The following is a 17,832-nucleotide window of genomic DNA, read 5'->3' as shown; positions in this document are numbered from 1 at the left end:
AGGAGCGAGCCACCACACCCGGCCTGGAATCCCACCTTTTACACTGTTCCTGAAAGCCCTTTCCTCTTCTCTGTCTCTTGAAGCACACAGGTTCCATGCTGTCCCTTGGCTTCTCTGGTGGAGTGACTCTTGCTGCCTCCGTATGCCTGGAAGGCCCACCCAGGGCTTCCCTTGGCTGCCTCTTGGTTTCCCACCCTTTAAGAGAGGCTTTCTACACTCTGCATCTAAGTTCCCTCCTTTCTCTGTCACTGTCAGCCGTCACCCCCTTCCCCCCAATTTCTGCCCATCTTCCAGGAAGCCTTGTCTGACTTCTCCATTCTGAGTTATGCTTCAGTGTGCAAAATTTCTCTAGGGCTACACTGTCTATGTTTTTATTTTCCTTAGAGCACATGTCTCTCTAAAAATTGTTTGTTTTTTGGCCAACTGTCTCTGTCCACCAGACTGTAAGCTCTGAGAGGACAGGGACGTCATCTATGTCACTTCTGTATCCCATTGACAAGAAAAGTGTTTGGCACTTGAAAGGTGTTTGTGGGCTGGACGCAGTGGCTCATGCCTGTAATCCCAACACTTTGGGAGGCTGAGGTGGGAGGATCATTTGAGTCCAGGAGTTTGAGAGCAGCATGGGCAATGTGGCAAAATCCTGTATCTACAAAAAATTTTAAAAGTAGCCAGGTGTGGTGGTGCATGCCTGTTGTCCCAATTATTAGGGAGGCTGAGGTGGGAGGATCACTTGAGCCTAGGAGGTCAAGGCTGCAGTGAGCTATGATGGTGTCACTGCACTCCAGCTGGGCGATAGAGCAAGACCCTGTCTGAAAAAGGCGTTAGCCCAATAAACTATACCTGAATGAATAAATGTCAATTCCTCAGGTTTCATCTGATCGCTAATCTTTTCTTTTCTTTTTTTTTTTTTTTGAGACAGAGTTTTGTTCTTGTTGCCTAGGCTGGAGTGCAATGGTGCGATCTCAGCTGACTGCAACCTCTGCCTCCTGGGTTCAAGCGATTCTTCCGCCTCAGCCTCCTGAGTAGCTGGGACTACAGGCATGCGCCACTACACCTGGCTAATTTTTTTTTTTTGTATTTTTGGTAGAGACGGGGTTTCACCATGTTGGCCAGGCTGATCTCAAACTCCTGACCTCAGGTGATCTATCTGCCTCGGTGTGGGATTACAGGCGTGAGCCACCTCGCCCGGCCCTGATCGCCAATCTTATCAAACTCTCCACGTTATATCTTCTCGCAGCACCCATTCTTTTCCTTGTAGCTTTTCATGTAGTTTGTCATGATCTATTGATTGGTTTATTTGTTCGATGTCTCCCCCTTGGGCTCCAAGCCCCTCACAGGGCTCCTGTTCTTGTTTGTTTGTTCACGACTGTGCCTCCAGCACTTAGAACAATACAAAGCAGGTTTTCAGTAAACGTCTGACAAAGAACAAGTGGACAAACAGCTCCCTCCCCTGCAGCCCCGGGGTAGGGGTTTGCTTGCACCTCAGTGACTCACAGGCAGGCACCCTCACCTGCACAGCAGGTTGACACGCAGCTGTGACCAAGGTTCAGGGGGAGTGGGGGTTTGTGCCAGGAAGGAGTCACCATCCCAGAGAGGGATGGATGCAAGAAGGGGCAGAATGACATAACCTCTTCCTTCCGCCAACATCCATGAGAAATTCATTTGCCAAACACCTGCCATGGGACCAGGGCAGGGTGAGGCTCTCCTGCTTTGATGGCCTGGGAGAAGAAAGTAAACTAAGTGTACAGGTGAGGAGGTTTTAATGAACCGAGACCAAAACACAGATGATTAATTAAACAAAGGGAGCTACATTTTGGTGTACAATCAAGGAGGTGAAAAATATAACCTCAACAAAACCAGGATTAAAAAGGGGCTGATTTTGGCTGGGTGCAGTGGCTCACACTTGTAATCCCAACACTTTGGGAGGCCGAGGCAGGTAGACCACCTGAGGTCAGGAGTTTGAGACCAGCCTGGCCAACATGGTGAAACTCCATCTCTACTAAAAATACAAAACTTAGCCAGGTGTAGTGGCATGCATCTGTAATCCTAGCTACTCGGGAGGCTGAGGCAGGCGAATCACTTGAACCTGGGAGGCGGAGGTTGCAGTGAGCCGAGATTGCCACTGCACTCCAACCTGGGCAACAGAGTGATACTTCATAAAAAAAATAAATAAAATAAAGAAAGGACAACTCCAGGCCATTCTCAGTTATGGAGCCAGATGCTGAAGTCCTGAATCGAATCGTGCCACATGGGAATAGAGAGACAGAGGAGAGGGACTGAGGCTGGCAGAAGATGAAAGGATGGGGTGGAGAGGGATAGAGAAGATGGAACACAGTTCAGGCCAGGCACAGTGGCTCACGCCTGTAATCCCTGCCCTTGGGGAGGCCGAGGTGGGCAGATCACCTGAGGTCAGGGGTTCGAGACCAGCCTGGCCAACATGGTGAAACCCCGTCTCTACTGAAAGTACAAAAATTAGCTGGGCATCATGGCAGGTGCCCGGCTAATCCCAGCTACTCGGGAGGCTGAGGCAGGAGAATCACTTAAACCCGGGAGGCGGAGGTTGCAGTGAGCCGAGATCATGCCACTGCATGCCAGCCTGGGGGATAGAGTGAGACTCTCCCTCCAAAAACACAAAAAGAAGATGGAACACAGTTCAAAGTGGGAGAAACCCCACCTCTTGATCTCTGGGTGGGTTAGGATTCTGACACTCATCACCCACTCTTCTCTGCCCAGCCACCTCCTGGTATGGGAAACTCCATCATTTCGGCCCTGGACCAGGGCAGAAAAACCACACCTGAGTTTGCCCAGGAATTTGGCTTTGTCCCTGGAGTGTGAAACCGGGAAACAGATTTGATGAGCTCAAGCTTGGAGAGGTGGCACACTTAGTCACCCTCTATAGGCAGAGCCCAGAGAAGGCAGAAGCTTCTGGATATCTGTCCTGGGATGCCTGTCTTTGGGTGGAGTCAAGTGTCCAGGAGCTGGAGAGGAACCCCAGGTCCTCTGAGGGGAGTGGGCCTTGGCATCCTTGTTTGAGCAAAGCCTGAAAACACGTGCAGATTCTCGCCACACCTGGGCACCCACACACATAACTCTGCCACCTCCAGCTGCTCACACCCTGCACATTCCTTCCTGCCTGGCCTTCCCACCAGCAATCCCACCTCCACCCCTCTCTCAGTCTCTCCCCTTGGCACCAAAACCCAAATATCTTTCACCCCTGCACCCACCATACCCACCTACTGGCTCTCGTTCTGGTCTTAGCCTCCCTCCCAACTGGCTTCTAGATGCATCTGCTGCCCCAAGCCTGCCCACCACCACCTGCCCTTCCTTCCGATGCCCTTTTCACGCCTGAGGCCAGACTCTCAGCTGTTTCCCCTCCAACCCGAGCCAATATGTCAACACTTGGGGCTTCAGGTTGGGGCTTAGGAGGCCCCATGTGGGGAAGGCAGGAAGGATGAGGGCCTGGCCCCAGCCCAGGTTCTGGCTCACAGGCTCCTGCTGCCCTGGGTCTTCGGCCCCTCCCCGTGGCTGCCTCAACCGGCTTTTCAGGAGACACTGCGTCCTGTTCCAGCTCATGGCAATCAGCCCCCTGCCCTTGCCCAAGGGCTGGGAGGCAGGAGGTCTGGGTTCTGCGACAGGAATGGGATCCTGCCTCCAAAATCTGCGACACTCCACAAGGGACTCTATGCTGCCCTGGCGACCCAGGCGCCCTTCCCTCCAGTCTCACCCTGTGAGACCCAGACTCGGGCTCGGAGTCTCTTTCCTCGGCCTGTTCGAATCCATCCATTTGTCCAGTCAATAAATATTTACTGAACCCCAGGCAGTGTTCAAGAAGCTAGGAATACAGCAGTGACCAACACGACCAATTTACATTGCTAGTAGGTGAGACAGGCAATAAAAAATAAAGGTAATTTCAGATTTTTTTTTCTGTGAAAACAAAAGGGTGATACTACAGAGTATAATTAATGCCATGTTATGGTCAGGAGAGGTTTTCTTGCGAAGTTGGCATTTAAGTCAAGTACGGATGAGGAGGAGCCAGCCACGTGAAGATCTGGGTTCTGCATTCCAGGCAGAGAGAGGAGCATGTGCAAAGGCCCTGCAGCAGGAATGAGCTTGGTGTGTTTGTGGAACAGGGAGAAGGCCTGTGTGGCTGGAATGGAATGAGTGAGGGCAGGGGCTGGCCCACAAGAACGAGGTCTGATGACTCCTTCAACCCACCTAGTGTTCTCCCCTCTCCAGACGGTGCCTCCCATCATTCTAGCCCCTCACTGCCTGGGGAGCTGGAGGCTTAGATGCCTGAGAGGAGTGAGGTGTTGAAGAATTGCCTGCATCCAAGGGATGGAGCGTGGTGGAAGGTGGGTTTGAGAGAGAGGAGGCCTGGACAGTGGGTGAGGAATGAAAGAGGAGGTGGTTGGAAGGGCAGACACCCATCTCTGGGGTGGAGGGCAAGGAGCAAAGATGCCAGAGTTCTTCTCCATCCATGACTCACCCTCTCTTCCTCCTCCTCTCCATTGCTCAACTCCAAATCTCCCTGGGAAACACCTCCTTGACTGAAGACCAACTCAGTGCCTCACAGGGGTAATTGAGTCATGAGGGGTGGAGAAGAGAGCGAGAGCGAGAGAGGATAAATAGCAGCGTGGCTTCCCTGGCTCCTCTCTGCATCCTCCCCGACCTTCCCAGCAATATGCATCTTGCACGTCTGGTCGGCTCCTGCTCCCTTCTTCTGCTACTGGGGGCCCTGTCTGGATGGGCGGCCAGCGATGACCCCATTGAGAAGGTCATTGAAGGGATCAACCGAGGGCTGAGCAATGCAGAGAGAGAGGTGGGCAAGGCCCTGGATGGTATCAACAGTGGAATCACGCATGCCGGAAGGGAAGTGGAGAAGGTTTTCAACGGACTTAGCAACATGGGGAGCCACACCGGCAAGGAGTTGGACAAAGGCGTCCAGGGGCTCAACCACGGCATGGACAAGGTTGCCCATGAGATCAACCATGGTATTGGACAAGCAGGAAAGGAAGCAGAGAAGCTTGGCCATGGGGTCAACAACGCTGCTGGACAGGTTGGGAAGGAGGCAGACAAACTGATCCATCATGGGGTCCATCACGGGGCCAACCAGGCGGGAAGTGAGGCAGGGAAGTTTGGCCAGGGAGTCGACAATGCTGCAGGGCAGGCTGGAAACGAGGCTGGGAGGTTTGGCCAGGGAGTCCACCATGCTGCAGGGCAGGCCGGAAATGAGGCTGGAAGGTTTGGTCAGGGAGTCCACCATGCTGCAGGGCAGGCCGGAAATGAGGCTGGGAGATTTGGCCAGGGGGCCCACCATGGTCTCAGTGAGGGCTGGAAGGAGACAGAGAAGTTTGGCCAGGGGATCCACCATGCTGCCGGTCAGGTTGGGAAGGAGCCAGAGAAGTTTGGCCAGGGGGCCCACCATGCTGCCGGTCAGGTTGGGAAGGAGGCAGAGAAGTTTGGCCAGGGGGCCCACCATGCTGCGGGGCAGGCCGGAAATGAGGCAGGGAGATTTGGCCAGGGGGTCCACCATGGTCTCAGTGAGGGCTGGAAGGAGACAGAGAAGTTTGGCCAGGGGGTCCACCATACTGCTGGTCAGGTTGGGAAGGAGGCAGAGAAGTTTGGCCAGGGGGCCTACCATGCTGCGGGGCAGGCCGGAAATGAGGCTGGGAGGTTTGGCCAGGGGGTCCACCATGGTCTCAGTGAGGGCTGGAAGGAGACAGAGAAGTTTGGCCAGGGGGTCCACCATGCTGCCAGTCAGTTTGGGAAGGAAACAGAGAAGCTCGGCCATGGGGTCCACCATGGGGTTAATGAGGCCTGGAAGGAAGCAGAGAAGTTTGGCCAGGGCGTCCACCATGCTGCCTCGCAGGTGGGGAAGGAGGAAGACAGAGTGGTCCAAGGCCTCCATCATGGCGTTAGTCAGGCTGGAAGGGAGGCGGGGCAGTTTGGCCACGACATTCACCACACAGCAGGGCAGGCCGGGAAAGAGGGAGACATAGCAGTTCATGGTGTCCAACCTGGGGTCCACGAGGCCGGGAAGGAGGCAGGGCAGTTTGGCCAGGGAGTTCACCATACCCTTGAACAGGCCGGGAAGGAAGCAGACAAAGCGGTCCAAGGGTTCCACACTGGGGTCCACCAGGCTGGGAAGGAAGCAGAGAAACTTGGCCAAGGGGTCAACCATGCTGCTGACCAGGCTGGAAAGGAAGTGGAGAAGCTTGGCCAAGGTGCCCACCATGCTGCTGGCCAGGCCGGGAAGGAGCTGCAGAATGCTCATAATGGGGTCAACCAAGCCAGCAAGGAGGCCAACCAGCTGCTGAATGTAGGTGAACAGGGATGGGGAGATGAGGGACAGGGGGGTTGGGGGAGGGAAAGGTTAAACCCCTGGGACATTTGGCGGGGGGGGGGGGGTCCGCCTAGCCTTCGTTTGGTGAAAGAAGCTTGGGCAGCTATATCACTGTGTTCCTCCCCCTTCCCCATCTCCCTTACAAAGGAGCTGGTGGCAGCTGGTCAGATGGGGTGAGCCACCTTATCTGCAAAGCACATATCAGACAGGGTGGCGGGCACCCTGTCCCACCTTCTGGGAGCTGCCCTCCTGGTTAAGGGGGCCTCAAGTGGGGCCCGTGAAGCCCTTCCTGGGGAATGGGAAACAGTTCCTGAGATCAAGATCTAGTATAGTGCAAAGGGACTGAGTGTTGAGAAAACCTGGTTAGGAGAGTGAGCATGAGGAATAGCTTTTGGAGATGAGCCTTGGCCTGTGTAATCTTTGTAACTACCCTCTGATGTGGTCAAGATGAGGCTGCTGACGCCCTGATTCTCAGATAAGGAAACAAAGGCTCAGAGAGGTTAGGGGACGTGCCAAAGTCCTGTGGCTAGTGCCCAGCTTTGGCGGAGGGCAGGCCAGGGTTCTCTTCCCCTACACTGCCCAGCCAGGAGAGGTTTTCTGGAAGTTTTCTCTTACCCATTTATGTAGAAGGAACAGAGGCCAGGTTCAGTGGCTCATGCCTGTTAACCCCAGCACTTTGGGAGGCCGAGGCAGGCGGATCACTTGAGCTCAGGAGTTCAAGAGCAGCCTGGCCAACATGGTGAAACCCTATCTCTACTAAAAATACAAAAATTAGCCAGGTGTGGTGGCTGGCGCCTCTAATCCCAGCTACTCAGAAGGCTGAGGCAGGAGAATCCCTTGAACCCGAGAAGCGGGGTTTGCAGTGAGCTGAGATTGCACCATTGCACTCCAGCCTGGGCAACAGAGTGAGACTCTGTCTCAAAAAAAATAATAAAATAAAATATGTAGAGGGAACAGAGACTGGAGGCAGGCAAATAGCACCACTCACAACAGAACAGGCACCAAGAAGGGAGCGTGGGGAGCAGGAGAGGGTGGACTTCTGTGCGCCCTCACTCTCCAGGCTCCATGAGGGGTCCTGGATCTGCAAGATGTGACTGGCTCAGACGTCGAAGTCCAGAGCCACATCTGCCGCCAGACAGAGCCAGGGATGGGTGGGTGGGGAGGAACGGTGCAGCAGAGGAGCGGGCACGGCAGGCTGCAGGGTGCCGCGAGCAGAGGACGGTGCACTGTGGGATTTGGGGCTGGCAACAGCAGCCGGGGTTGGGGGTACTGCTGGGGTGCATGGCTGAGTGTCTGGGGCCGGGTTAAGGACAAGGATCAGCGGAGTTAGGGATGCAGCTAGACAGGGCATAGAAGGGTAGATTTGAGGTCAGGGCTGAGGTTAAACTAGGTCCTGATATTGTTTGTCACGGGTCTTCTACCTTCCCTTTCCACCAGCCCCTCCTCCATGACTGAGGGCACTTCATTAAGGAAATTAAAAGGGGCTTTGGGGAGGAAAAGGCAGCAGGAGGCAGAATGCCCATGAGAGCATGGGCTTTGGGTTTTCTTTGGGGACAGTGAGGAGGCAGTGGGTTAAGCTGTGCCTCCCACCGCAGCCCCAGTCACCCTGGAGGGGACCAGGTCCCTGGGGAAAAGGAACTGGGAGACCCTCCGCAGTTGAGGGGTTGTAACAAGAGTCTGGGCTTTGTCCACAGGGCAACCATCAAGGCGGATCTTCTGGCCATCAAGGAGGGGCCACAACCACGCCGTTAGCCTCTGGGGTAAGCGCGGACTCTGGGGTAGGGGAGAGGAGGCCCCTGGGAGTTCCCTAGCATGGCTGTGGGTCAGACGCTGGAGACTGACCTTCTTGTCCTTGAATTGCAGGCCTCGGTCAACACGCCTTTCATCAACCTTCCCGCCCTGTGGAGGGTGAGTGCCCCATGGTGTCTCTTTTCTGCTCTGCGTCCTGATAGATACGCTGACCCCGACCCCTTCCCGGTGTCTGTTTGGACAGCTCCCCGGGCGGGCGGGCAGACCTGCAGCCTCTGCAAAGACCCTCCAACATGATACCCAGTCCTGGGCTTCCCTCTCTCCACCCGCTCCCTCCCCTTTGCACCCTGCCCTCATCTTTTGGGTGCCTTTCATTTCCACCAAGGCAAACACAAGCTGGCAGAAGAGACCTCCCAGGCCCTGGTGCCCCTGGGAGCCAGGGAGGGAGGAGGGGCTGCTGACTCTTCTCATTCCCTCTCTCTCCTTGTCCTCATTCCTCGATTCCCATTTGCTGACTGGCTTCCCTCCTGTCCCCACCCTCCTGCAAATGCCTTTGCTTCATGCTGGGAGGGGGAGCCTGTGTCTTTGTCCTCTCCCTGGTGCAAGGTCACCCCAGTGCAGAGGCTCCTATGGAATCCTGGTTCCCAGTTGGGGCTCAAACTAAACTCCTGACTCTCTTTATTTTAATTTTTTGAGACGGAGTCTCACTCTATCTCCCAGGCTGGAGTGCAGTGGTGCAATCTCAGCTCGCTGCAACCTCCGCCTTCTGGGTTCAAGTGATTCTCCTATCTCAGTCTCCTGAGTGGCTGGGATTACAGGTGTGCGCCAACATGCCCAGCTAATTTTTGTATTTTTAGTAGAGACAGGGGTTTCACCATATTGGCCAGGCTGGTCTCGAACTCCTGATCTCAAGTGATCCCCTCCTTCCTCAGCCTCCCAAAGTGCTGGGATTACAGGCGTAAGCCACTGCACCCAGCCTCTTTTTGCACTTATTATATCTGCTGCCTGAGACCTGGTGCAGGCCAGGGTGAGGGTGTGTCACGGAGGAGGAAGGCCCACCCTTGTGTATCCCGGGCTATGGGGGCGGCAGAGCATCCTCTCAGGCTAAACACACGAGGCTTGTTGGTTCCTGCAGAGGCCCCAGCCTGCGGGGACTGGCTTCCTTGTGTTCTTAAGTTTAGATGCTACCTTCCTGAAACTTCCCCAGAACGTAACTCCAGGGCCAGAGCAGCCAGTCCCCTTGTGCTTCTCCCGAGGGGCGGGGCTGAGGTCTCGGGTCCCGTCATGACTGTGGACCCTACATTCACCCCTGCTCTCCTTCTCTCTTCCAGAGCGTCGCCAACACCATGCCCTAAACTGGCATCCGGCCTTGCTGGGAGAATAATGTTGCCGTTGTCACATCAGCTGACATGATCTGGAGGGGTTGGGGGTGGGGGACAGGTTTCTGAAGTCCCTGAAGGGGGTTGTACTGGGATTTGTGAATAAACTTGATACACTATGCTGTCTCATTGTGGTCCCCTGGGCTCCCTAAGGAGGGATGGACAGGGAGGCAGGAGGACCTTGTCTTTTCTTGTTACTTTGCTGAAGGAGTCGGAGTGTCTGAGGCATAGGGTGGGTTGAGCTGGAGATTTCAGGCTGATTAGCTGTAAGAGGGCAGGTAATGGGGACAAACCACGCTTTGCTGGGGTGCAAAGTTCGTGCTGGCTACTGGCAGGAGGACTCGTGCAGGGAAAACCACTGCAGGCCACTCGTGGGGACAGACACACCGGGAGAGAATGGTCTGGGCCCAGGAGGTAGCATCCTCAGTCAAGGGGGTGGGGCGCCAAGAGAATAACAACAATAACTTGTATTTATTGTGCAGTTAAGACCTGCCAGGCTGCCTGCCAGGTGCGTTACCTGCATGACATCATTGACTCCTCCCAACCCCCCAGTTAGGTGAAAGGGACTGTTATTGCCCCATTTTATAGAGAAGCACGTGGGCGCTTGCACACATTAAGAAACATGACCAAGTTTACACAGTCAGTAAGTGGAAGGAGAGAAACAGTGAAGAGCTACAAAGGATATTCTGGAAAAACAGAGGTCTTTGCCCTTTGGCGTCAGCAGAGAAGGAGAATTGGTGAATAAGAAAAGTGAGACACGGGATGGGGCTGGGGATCCTCTCAGGGGAAGGAGGGAGAAGGATGGAAGGCTCAGGTGGAAGACATGCTGGTGACAGGAGCCACCTGAGTAGGGGCACAGAAGGCCCCATTTTCAGATCTGTGGACCATTCAAAGCCCAGAGGAACAATGATTACAATTACTGAGCATAGAGCACTTGCTAGACTCAAGGTACTGTGTCCAGAGTTGTTCATATTCTTTTTTTTTTTTTTTTGAGACAGAATCTTGCTCTTTCGCCCAGGCCAGAGTGCAGAGATGCGATCATGGCTCACTGCTGCCTCGACCTCCTGGGCTCAAGAAATCCTCCCACCTCAGCCTCTTGAGTAGCTGGAATTACTACAGGTACGCGCCACCACACTTGGCTCATCAAATTTTCTTTTTCTTTCTTTTTTTTTTTTTTAAGAGATGGGGTCTCACTGTATTGCCCAGGCTGTTCTCAAACTCCTGGGCTCAAGGGATTCTCCTACCTCAGCCTCTTGAGTAGCTGGAACTGCAGGCACACACCACCACACTTGGCTAATTAAAAATTATTTTTTTGGCCGGGCACAGTGGCTCACGCCTGTAATCCCAGTACTTTGGGAGGCCGAGGCTGGCAGATCATGAGGTCAGGAGTTCGAGACTAGCCTGACCAACATGGTGAAACCCTGTCTCTACTAAAAATACAAAAAAAGAAATTAGCTGGGTGTGGTGGCGCGTGCCTGTAATCCCAGCTGCTCAGGAGGTTGAGGCAGGAGAATCACTTGAACCTGGGAAGTGGAGGTTACAGTGAGCCGAGATTGCACCTCTGCACTCCAGCCTGGGTGACAGGGTGAGACCCTGTCTCAAAAAAAAATTTTTTTTTTCTTTTTTTGGTAGAGACAGGGCCTCACTATATTGCCCACGCTGTTCTCAAACTCCTGGGCTCAAGGGATTCTCCCGCCTCGGCCTCCCAAAGTGGTGGGATTACAGGCATGAGCCACTTCATCTGGCCTGTTCATGTTCTTTAACTCTTTAAGTCTCCCACAACCCAAAGGCAGAAGCCCTCTTATCGTCACCGTTGTATGGATGAGGATGCTGCGGCTCAGTGGGACAAGGGCGCCCACAGAGAAAGCAGCAGGCCTGGGTCTGGCTCCTTCTGTCGCCAGCACCTGACTTCTCATGGTTCCCGGTGAAGTCTCTGTAACACTCCCAGGCACTAGCCTGGGTGCTGGGAGACTTGCGTTCCAATCGGGAGCAAGATGCCTGAAGGCCGCCTACTTCCCCTCTAGGGGCCACGATTTCCTCCTGTATAAAGGGAGGCAGGGATTCGACAACTGTTGCTTCCAGCTACAAAATTCCATCAATGAGGGACTGAAAATAATAGACAGTGTTCTTGCCCTTGGGGAATTCACAGCCTTCCTGGGAGGCAAGGCCTATAAACAGAATGTGAATGCAAACACACAAAGCCACGCATCAATAAGAGCTCGATGACCGGCAAGGGGAGGGGCCTGCATTTGTGCAAAAAATGGGACGTTCCTCACTTTATAGTCACTGCGTTTTCACTTATTTTGTGGAATACCATCATTTCATTACATATGCTCCTTCCCTCCCCCAGCGATATTTTATTTTGAAAACATTTCAAGCATCATGAAAAGATGAAAGAATTTTATAGTGAACACCAGCATTCTCACCACTTAGATTTTACCATACTTGCTTGGTCACACATCTGTCCATTTAGCCCCATATCAAACATTTTTGATGCATTTCAAAGTAAACTGTAAACATTATATTTGCTGCATTTTGTCTTATTTATTTTTTGAGACAGAGTCTTGGTCTATCATTCAGGCTGGAGTGCAGTGGCAGGGTCATGGCTAACTGCAGCCTCAATCTCCTGGGCTCAAGCAATCCTCCCACCTCAGCCTCCCAAGTAGCTGGGACTACAAGCACACACCACCATGCCTGGCTAATTTTGTAATTTTTTTTTTTGTAGAGACGGGGGTCTCATAATGTTGCCCAGGCTGGTCTTGAACTCCTGAGCTCAAGCAATCCTCCTGCCTCAGGCTCCCAAAGTGCTGGGAATACAGGTGTGAGCCACAGCACCCAGCTGCTTGCTGCGCTGATATAAATAGAACCTTCCATTCGTGTCAGATACTGATTGAGGGTCTGCTCTGTGCTGGACATCATTTCACAGGTATTGGGGCAGGCCCTACTTAAAAGAATCCCATAGTGGCGGCTTTTGAAAAGGCAACATTCAAGGGACTCTTTCTTTTGTGAAGTAAAAGCTTTCATTGCCTTTATTTATTTTTATTTAAAAAATATATTTTATATATATATATATATATATATATATTTTTTTTTTTTTTTTTTTTTTTTTTTGAGAGAGAGTCTTGCTCTGTCATCCAGGCTGTATTGCAGTGGGATGATATTGGCTCACTGCAACCTCTGCTTCCCGGGCTCAAGCAATTCTCCTGCCTCAGCCTCCCTTACAGGTGTGCGCCACCACACCCAGCTAATTTTTGTATTTTCAGTAGAGACGGGGTTTCACCATGTTGGCCAGGCTGGTCTCGAACTCCTGACCTCAGTTGATTTGCCCGCCTTGGCCTCCCAAAGTATTGGGATTACAGGCGTGAGCCACCGCGCCTGGCCATCATCCAGCTGACTGACTATTTTTTAGCCACATTTTCTTGCTGGGTTTGCTTGGATGGGGGTCCTGAAAATACCAAAGAGATACAAGATAATTGATAGGCACTGAGTCAGTCCTGGGAGGCTTCTGAAAAAGGAGAGCTTTGAGTCGGTTTTGAGGGTAAAAGAGGCCTGGATCTCTCCTGCCTGGAGGTCTTGTGTGCTGTTCCCTCTACTAGGAACACTCTCCATGCCCCTCGGCCCCTCATACTGGCTCTTCCCTACCCTTTGCATCTCAGCTACCTTGACCGCTCAACCTGAGCTACGGTCACCCTGTCTCTCTCTCTCATAGCCCTGATCTTGTTTTTCCTGTTGGTTATGACAATCTGTAATCATATTACAAATATCGTATCCATTTCCCCCCAGACAAAGAGGTTCAAGCAGTGATGTCAAGGCCAGGCATGAATGTCTGGCAAGGAGCAGAAGGGAAGCCACTGACTTGAGCAGGTTGGGAAGGGCCATGGAACGAGTGTGAGCAAGACACAGGCTGCTTTGCCTGAGATGGGTGGAGCCAGGCTAGGGAGAAACACAGAGAGGAAGGGCCGGTTTCTGAGGATGTTGAAGAACAGGGAGAGGAGTTTGGGTGTGGCTCTCACCGGGCATCTTTTACAGGGTCTGTGCTAAGCACTTACAGGCATGATTCATTTCATCCCCACAACCATCCGGGAGGCAAGTACCATGATCATTGCCCTCACAGATGTTGAAGAAGAGGTGCACGGAACGGAGCGTGTTGCCTGAGGCCACCCTGCTAGTCAGTGGTGATGGCCAGGCTCCAGTTCAAGGGCACTTCCCTGCTGAACATCTCTAGCAGTGAGGTGGCATGCTGCCCTTGCGACCCCCAGGAAGGGGGAGGGGGCTACATCCAAATGAGTGTTTTTTTTTTTTTTTGACAGAGTCTTGTTCTGTTGCCCAGGCTGGAGTGCAGTGGTGCGATCTTGGCTCACTGCAACCTCCGAACCCCGGGTTCAGGAGATTCTCCTGCCTCAGCCTCCTAAGTAGCTGGGATTACAGGCGCACACCACGCCTGGCTAATTTTTGTATTTTTAGTAGCCATGAGGTTTCACCATGTTGGCCAGGCTGGTCTCGAACTCCTGACTTTAGGTGATCTGCCTGCCTTGGCCTCCCAAAGTGCTGGGATTACAGGTGAGAGCTACCCTCTCCTGGCTCCAAATGAGTGTTCTTTAAAAGTAAGTTTCTGCATCTGGCATTTTTTTTTTAAATTGAGGCAGGGTCTCACCCTGTTGTCCAGGCTGGAGTGCAGTGGCGTAATCATGGCTCACTGCAACCTCAGCCTCCTGGATTCAAGCGATCCATGTGCCTCAGCTTCCCAAGTGGCTGGGACTATGAGCACACGTCACTACACCCTGGCAATTTTTGTATTTTTTGTAGAGACAGGGTCTCACGATGTTGTCCAGCTTGGTCGGGAACTCTTGGGCTCCAGCAATCTTCCCTCCTTGGCCTCCCACGGTTTTGGGATTACAGGCATGAGCCATGCATCTGGCATTTTCAGGATGTGTGCATGTGTGTGTCACAAGATTAAACAACTGCCAAGAAAGCATTCCAGCCACAGCAATGTGACCAGCACTGCCGAGAACATATATTGAGTGCTTCTGAGTGGCAGACACTTCTCTAAGCAATTTACATGTATTACTTCACTTAATCCTCACATTCACCCCTCTTTACAGATGAGAAAACTGTTGCACAGATGGGTTAAGATCATGGTTAGTAAGCGGTGGAGCTAGGGTTTGAATGTAGGCTCTGGGATAGGCACCGTGGAAGAGGTAAGACTGTAGGTGCCAGTTTGAGATCTGGGACCCCCCAGAAGGGAGCAGAGACATCACCCACCCCTAAAGCCTCATCTTCCCACTAGACTGAGTCCAGCCTCCAATCTCCCTCCTCCCTGGTCTCTCTACTCCACAACCCCCAACAATCAGTTCCCTAGGGGAACTCTGTTAGCACCCGTGGCAGCCCAGAACCCTTGGCTGGTTCTACCTCATTCAGAGTAAAAATAAAAGTCAAAGTTGGCCAGGTGTGGTGGCTGACGCCTGTAATCCCAGCACTTTGGGAGGCCTAGGCGGGTGGATCACTTGAGGTCAGGAGTTCCAGACCAGCCTAGACAACATGGTGAAACCCCGTTTCTACTAAAAATACAAAAATTAGCCAGGCGTGGTGGCAGGCGCCTATAATCCCAGCTACTCGGGAGGCTAAGGCAGGAGAATCACTTGTACGCTGGAGGCGGAGGTTGTGGTGAGCCGAGATTGCGCCATTGACCTTCAGCCTGAGCAACAGAGCAAGACCCAGTCTCAAAAAAAAAAAAAAAAAAAAAAAAAGCCAGTCTTCATAATAGTCTGCAAGACCCCAGGATCTTTCCCTCTTTGACTTTAGCTTCTCCCATCCCAACACTGCTCCAGCCACAATGGTTCTCAAATACAGTAGGCAGGCTCCTGCCTCCAGGCCTTTGCATGGCTGTTCCCGCTGCTTGGAATCCACTAGCCCCAGCTAATCCCCATGGCTCACTCTTCCACTCCCTGCAGGGGTCAGCTCACAGGCCACATCTCAAAGAGCCTTTCCCGAGTACCCTATTTAAAACACCTCTCTGTCACCTATTGCCCAACTTCCCCCACCATGAATGTAAGTTCTGCAAGGAGAATGCTTTTTTTGAGACAAGGTCTCACTCTGTCACACAGACTGGAGTGCAGTGGTGTGATCATAGCAGCCTCAACCTCCAGAGCTCAAGCGATCCTCTCACCTCAGCCTCTGGAGTAGCTAGAACTACAGGTGTGCACCACCACATCCAACTACTTTTTCAAAAACATTTTTTATAGTTGGGGTCTCTCTGTGTTGCCCAGGCTGGTCTCGAACTTTTGACCTCAAGTGATCCACTTGCCTCGGCCTCCCAAAGTGCTGGGCTTGCAGGCATGAGCTGGGATTATGAGGTGTCACTCAGCTGGAGAATGGTTTCTAGGCTGTATCCCCAGTGTCTGGAATAGGCGTGTCACGGAGCAGGTAGTCATAAATATTTGCTGAATGAATGATGTGGTGAATTAGAGAGAAGAGCTGAGACCAGAGGGCCTTGGACATGACATAGGCATATCAGATTTGTGGGTGCCATCACGCATAAGAACATGGGTGGCATGGTGATGGAGGAGAGAAAGCTGTTTGGAGTCAGACTGACCTGGCTCAAGTTTTTTGTTGTTGTTGTTGTTGTTTTGAGATGGAGTTTCGCTCTGTTGTCCAGGCTGGAGTGCAATGGTGCAATCTCGGCTCACTGCAACCTCCACTTTCCAGGTTCAAACAATTTTCCTGCTTCAGCCTCCTGAGTAGCTGGGATTATAGGTGCCTGTCACCACACTCGGCTAATTTTTGTATTTTTAGTAGAGAGGGGGTTTTCACCATGTTGGCCAGGCTGGTCTTGAACTCCTGACCTCAGATGATCCACCTGCCTTAGCCTCCCAAAGTGCCTGGCTCAAGTTTTGACAACTCTATTTTACCACAGTCTTTTCACATATGATTTTGTGTGTGATGCTGAGCCACTTGGGCCTCAGTTACCTCATCTGTATAATGGGAATAATATTAACCTCTTGTGGTCATATTGAGGATTCAATGAGATCATGTATGTGAAAGCACCTAATATTTTATTTGGTTCACATTAGTTATTTAATAAGAATGCCCTAGGGCTGATCTGAGGTGGCTCCTCAGGCCCAGCGATGTCTGAGGGGCAATTTTTTCCTAGCAGGTAGAACACAGGCCTGTTGGTGGCATGGGAGAATTGAGGTGATCCATGGACACGGCTTTGAATAACTGAATCACACAGGGAGAAACTTACTTTCTTCTCAAATTTCTTTTAAGCTCTCTGACTATGTTAAAGAGAAAGACTTCATTTTAGTTTTTGAAAAAATTTATTATTAGTGTTATTTTCTTGAGGCCTGGACCTACCTTTGAGAAAGACCCCATGTCCGGCTGTGCTGGTGAGTCAGAACACCTCTTTCATACTTGCTAATCTTCCTTCTTAACAAAAAGGGCACATGGCCGGGCGTGGTGGCTCATGCCTGTAATCCCAGCGCTTTGGGAGGCCGAGGCAGGCAGATCACTTGAGGTCAGGAGTTCGAGACCAGCTTGTCCAACATGGTCAAACCCCGTCTCTACTAAAAATACAAAAATTAACTGGGCATGGTGGTGTGCATCTGCAATCCCAGCTATTTGGGAGGCTGAGGAAGGAGAATTGCTTGAACTCTGGAGGTGGAGGTTGCAGTGAGCCGAGATTGCGCCATTGCACTCCAGCCTGGGCAACAGAGGGAGACTCCATCTCGAAACAAAACAAATAAACAAACAAAAAACAAAGAGAGTGCAGGAGCTGCAGCAAGCATAATGTAATACCACTGTTTGCTCATGCCTGTCATCCCAGCACTTTGGGAGGCTAAGGCAGGAGGATCGTATGAGCCCAGGGGTTCGAGATCAGCCTGGGCAACACAACAAGATCTTATCTCCACAAAAATAAAAATTAAAAAATTAGCTGGAAGCTAGGTGTGGTGGCTCATGCCTGTAATCCCAGCACTTTGGGAGGCCGAGGCAGGCAGATCACGAGGTCAGGAGTTCGAGACCAGCCTGGCCAACATGATGAAACCCTGTCTCTACTAAAAACACAAAAATTAGACCAGCATGGGATTACAGGCCCAGCATGTGCCTGTAATCCCAGCTACTTGGGAGGCTGAGGCAGGATAATCACTTGAACCTGGGAGGCAGAGGTTGCAGTGAGCCAAGATTGCGCCATTGCACTCCAGCCTGGGCAATAGAGTAAGACTCTGTCTCAAAAAGAAAAAAAAAATTAGCTGGGTGTGGTGGTGTGCATCTATAGTCCCAGCTACTTGGGAGGCTGAGACGGGAGGATTGCTTGAGCCCAGGAGGTCGATGCTGCAGTGAGCTATAATTGTGCCACTGTACTCC

General features: G+C 52.2%; 1 protein-coding gene across 3 annotated transcripts; it reads left to right on the top strand.

The window, feature by feature from the left end:
• The first annotated feature begins 4,564 nt into the window (after nt 1–4,564).
• SBSN (suprabasin) lies at nt 4,565–9,590 on the top strand. 3 transcript variants are annotated; one of them, XM_016935690.3, is made up of 5 exons: nt 4,609–5,056; nt 6,086–6,319; nt 8,038–8,103; nt 8,207–8,251; nt 9,424–9,590. In XM_016935690.3, the coding sequence occupies exons 1-5, from the start codon at nt 4,682–4,684 to the stop codon at nt 9,445–9,447; spliced, it is 744 nt and encodes a 247-aa protein (XP_016791179.1). In that variant the 5' UTR covers nt 4,609–4,681; the 3' UTR covers nt 9,448–9,590. The 3 variants fall into 3 exon arrangements, with proteins under 3 accessions (XP_016791178.3, XP_001158721.2, XP_016791179.1); XM_016935689.4 differs by having other exon boundaries at nt 4,565–6,319; XM_001158721.7 differs by lacking the exon at nt 6,086–6,319 and having other exon boundaries at nt 4,585–5,056.
• Nucleotides 9,591–17,832: the final 8,242 nt, after the last annotated feature.

The sequence above is a fragment of the Pan troglodytes genome, chromosome 20 (genome assembly GCF_028858775.2).
Source record: "Pan troglodytes isolate AG18354 chromosome 20, NHGRI_mPanTro3-v2.0_pri, whole genome shotgun sequence".
Taxonomy (NCBI): domain Eukaryota; kingdom Metazoa; phylum Chordata; class Mammalia; order Primates; family Hominidae; genus Pan; species Pan troglodytes.
The sequence above is the reverse complement of the archived record's forward strand: the minus strand, read 5'-3'. Positions and strand labels throughout refer to the sequence as shown.

Coding starts and splice junctions, on each gene's coding strand:
- SBSN (XM_016935689.4), top strand. CDS start 4,682: ATGCATCTTGCACGTCTGGTCGGCTCCTGCTCCCTTCTTCTGCTACTG. Junction 8,104..8,206: donor CCACGCCGTTAGCCTCTGGG/GTAAGCGCGGAC, acceptor CTTGAATTGCAG/GCCTCGGTCAACACGCCTTT. Junction 8,252..9,423: donor ACCTTCCCGCCCTGTGGAGG/GTGAGTGCCCCA, acceptor TCTCTCTTCCAG/AGCGTCGCCAACACCATGCC.